The 2,755-nt window shown below is 38.7% G+C and overlaps 1 protein-coding gene across 3 annotated transcripts in view; it reads left to right on the top strand.

Annotated features, from left to right (window-relative positions):
• LOC119836282 (HIRA-interacting protein 3-like) overlaps window positions 1-1,600 on the top strand; it is an 11,325-nt gene extending 9,725 nt beyond the window's left edge. For 2 of the 3 annotated variants that reach the window (XM_038361575.1, XM_038361572.1), the window contains exons 15-17: window positions 82-154; window positions 488-662; window positions 745-1,600. In XM_038361575.1, coding sequence (XP_038217503.1) covers window positions 82-154; window positions 488-648 — 234 coding nt within the window. In that variant the 3' untranslated portion in view covers window positions 649-662; window positions 745-1,600. The remainder of the gene's footprint in view (window positions 1-81; window positions 155-487; window positions 663-744) is intronic. The other variant, XM_038361573.1, reaches the window with a different exon arrangement.
• Window positions 1,601-2,755: the final 1,155 nt, after the last annotated feature.

The following is a 2,755-nucleotide window of genomic DNA, read 5'->3' as shown; positions in this document are numbered from 1 at the left end:
GTGGCGAAAATGCAGGAGCTGTTGACGGCCGCCGGACTCGAGGGCAAGCCCACGCTGGAGAAGTGCCGCGCCATCAAGCAGGCCAAGATGGACGCCAAGGAGCGGGAGCGGCTCGCCAAGAAGGAGGCGAGGGCCAAGCCGAGGGAGGACGACGGTGAGATTTGAACTCTACGTCTCGGGAAAAGGGTTGAGGATTCTTTGTAATGTTTCAGTGTATGGAAAGCACGATAATCTGCTCACGGTTTAATGTTTATCTTGTGGATTATCGTGAACAGGAAATGTCAAAATTATATTTTATATTAAAATTTTAGAAAACATATGACTGAATGTGGACTGTGTGACGTGACGTGAATTTAATTATTTTTTAAATTGCTAGATCCTTCTCCGAGCAACAACAAACACAACAATATAACTATTAGCTAAATTAGTCCAGGAGGTCGAGCTTGATTCGTGATCGAGACATAATAGAGGTGTGTGGGTGTCGCAGGAGCAGGCGCGGAGGGCGTGGCGCGGCGCATGACGCGCGGCGCGACGGGCGTGAAGCCGCGCCAGCGCATCGTCATCTCGTCGGACGAGGAGGACGGCACGCCCGCCGCGCGCCGCACGCTCTCCAAGCTGCGCTCCAGCGTCAACGACGACTCCGACTGAGTGCGTGCCGGCCCGTGAGTGCGCCCTACGTTCCTAAATGACTCCTGACACCTAACCAAATTATTATTCGTTACTAATGAATTGTATTCATTGCAGGTAACGCTTCGTGCGGGAGTGACAGACAATATCGAGACAGTGAAAGTGTTGGACCTTCTAGAAAGTGCTTCGACGGGGTCCATGACCTGTAGCGCGGACTCTTGACTTGCAACTGGTTAATGTTAACTTTAATACGTGACTCGGCATAATGTAGAAACTTAGTCGTGCGCGTGCGCACGTGTGAAGGCCTTATGTGAAGAGCGATCGAACGGAGATATCGGTGTTGCCAGATACGCTCTTATTCATTTCCAAGCTAAATTTGTAATTTGCCCCGTTTTTGGGGAATCCAGTAGTCTAAAGACTGCGACCACTAGACGGTGATATCGCATAAGATTTAATGTTCGGGTTAATGTAACGCGACGATGGCAATAAAGCGTGAAAGTCGAACGCAATTGTTACCATATTTAAAAAAAAAAAAATTAGATTAAAAATGAAACCGCATTATCGCGTGCCCTTTGTTGTCGTTTTGATAAATTTAACTAGTCAAGTGTAAAAGACGAAGGATAAGATTCCGCGCTCAGGTTGACGCGAATCGGTCGCTCGAAAAAAATTTTCCTACTAATTTTAGGTCAAAATTTAGGACGGTAATGAAATGATTTCGATGAATTGTCCGTGGAGTGAGCGTTGGACCTTTGGTGGGTTGTTTCTACGATTTTTATATTGTTTAGTGGGTGCAGTGGTAATTAGTAAATCGCTTGAGGGTTCACGTTTGATAGCCGCTGGAGAATGTGATATCATTTTTTTGTTACAGTCTTGGTGTTTACAAATTTATGTATTCACAATTTTTTTTTAAGTTTTGTAATTAGTATGTTTATATAGTTCCGCTGCAAAATATTTGATTGATATTAAAAATTAATCAAGAAAATTTTTGAATTTATCAAAAATGTTTTTTACTATGTATATAAATTAACTGTATATCTTAAATAAGTGACACACCAATTCCTTATTTGAATTCCGTAACCTTATAAATATTATTTTTTTTAAATCTGTTTCCAATATTGAATCAAGTCCTTTTTGAATATTGTTCTTTATTTAAATCAAGTGCCAGATCGTATTATTTAATGAGGCTATTATTTGTTTTTCGGATTACAACATATACTTGGTTCGTGTGCAATGTATGTGAATTTACTGCTAATAAATATCAACTTTGATGTAAGATTTTTTTTGTGGATCAAATAAAGATTTTGGTTGAATTCTTCACATAGACATAACCGTATAATCACCAAGGGTCCAAGCGTTTGATGTAGATGTGTAAGTGTAGGGGAGTGTTCATATCGACTTATTTCTACACAAATGTTTATGGTACGGACATATTTACGTATATAGCTAACAATAAGTGTAAAAATATATTTTTATCGCATTTGTTTGTATTGATAGATTTTTATTTATTAAAAAAGAGGTGTAGTTGGTCGTGAGAAAATTATTGCCATATTTCAACTATATTTTCTAAACTGAGGACCTGTTTCAGTTTTTCAGAGCGACTGAATAGAAAAAAATTGTAATTTTCGCAAATTAATCTGTGATATTTCAAAATTGTTAAATTCACAAAAAAATCTCACAATAATTTTGATTGTTATTAATTTTTAATTTTACACTGATACTTTTGTTAAGCCACATTGCAAAAAGATTAAAAACGAAAACTCGTGTGCACAGATAATAAAAAATAAAAAGGGAATATAATAAATGCGAATAGTGGAAAATTTTGAAACAAGTTCTCAGTTTGCAAAACAAAGTTCTTGGTCAGTGTTGTGTTAAATGTATTATTATAACGCTACAAGGGAAAAATTGCAGACTAAAGATTACTTGGCCGTGACTCCTCCGTTACGGTTTGGTTGAATTTAGACGTTGTGTTTATGGGTCCAATGTCGAAATTCGATCGCGCGTACGGAAACGAGTCGTTTGACATTTGAGCATTGCATTATCTGTGCCAAAAGTTTATGCGGAGCTCTATTTGGCAGTTACGTGTCGCTACACGCAGCTTTACGCGTTGAACATTCTATAATCATTCATT

The sequence above is a fragment of the Zerene cesonia genome, chromosome 23 (assembly GCF_012273895.1).
Source record: "Zerene cesonia ecotype Mississippi chromosome 23, Zerene_cesonia_1.1, whole genome shotgun sequence".
Classification (NCBI taxonomy): domain Eukaryota; kingdom Metazoa; phylum Arthropoda; class Insecta; order Lepidoptera; family Pieridae; genus Zerene; species Zerene cesonia.
The sequence above is the reverse complement of the archived record's forward strand: the minus strand, read 5'-3'. Positions and strand labels throughout refer to the sequence as shown.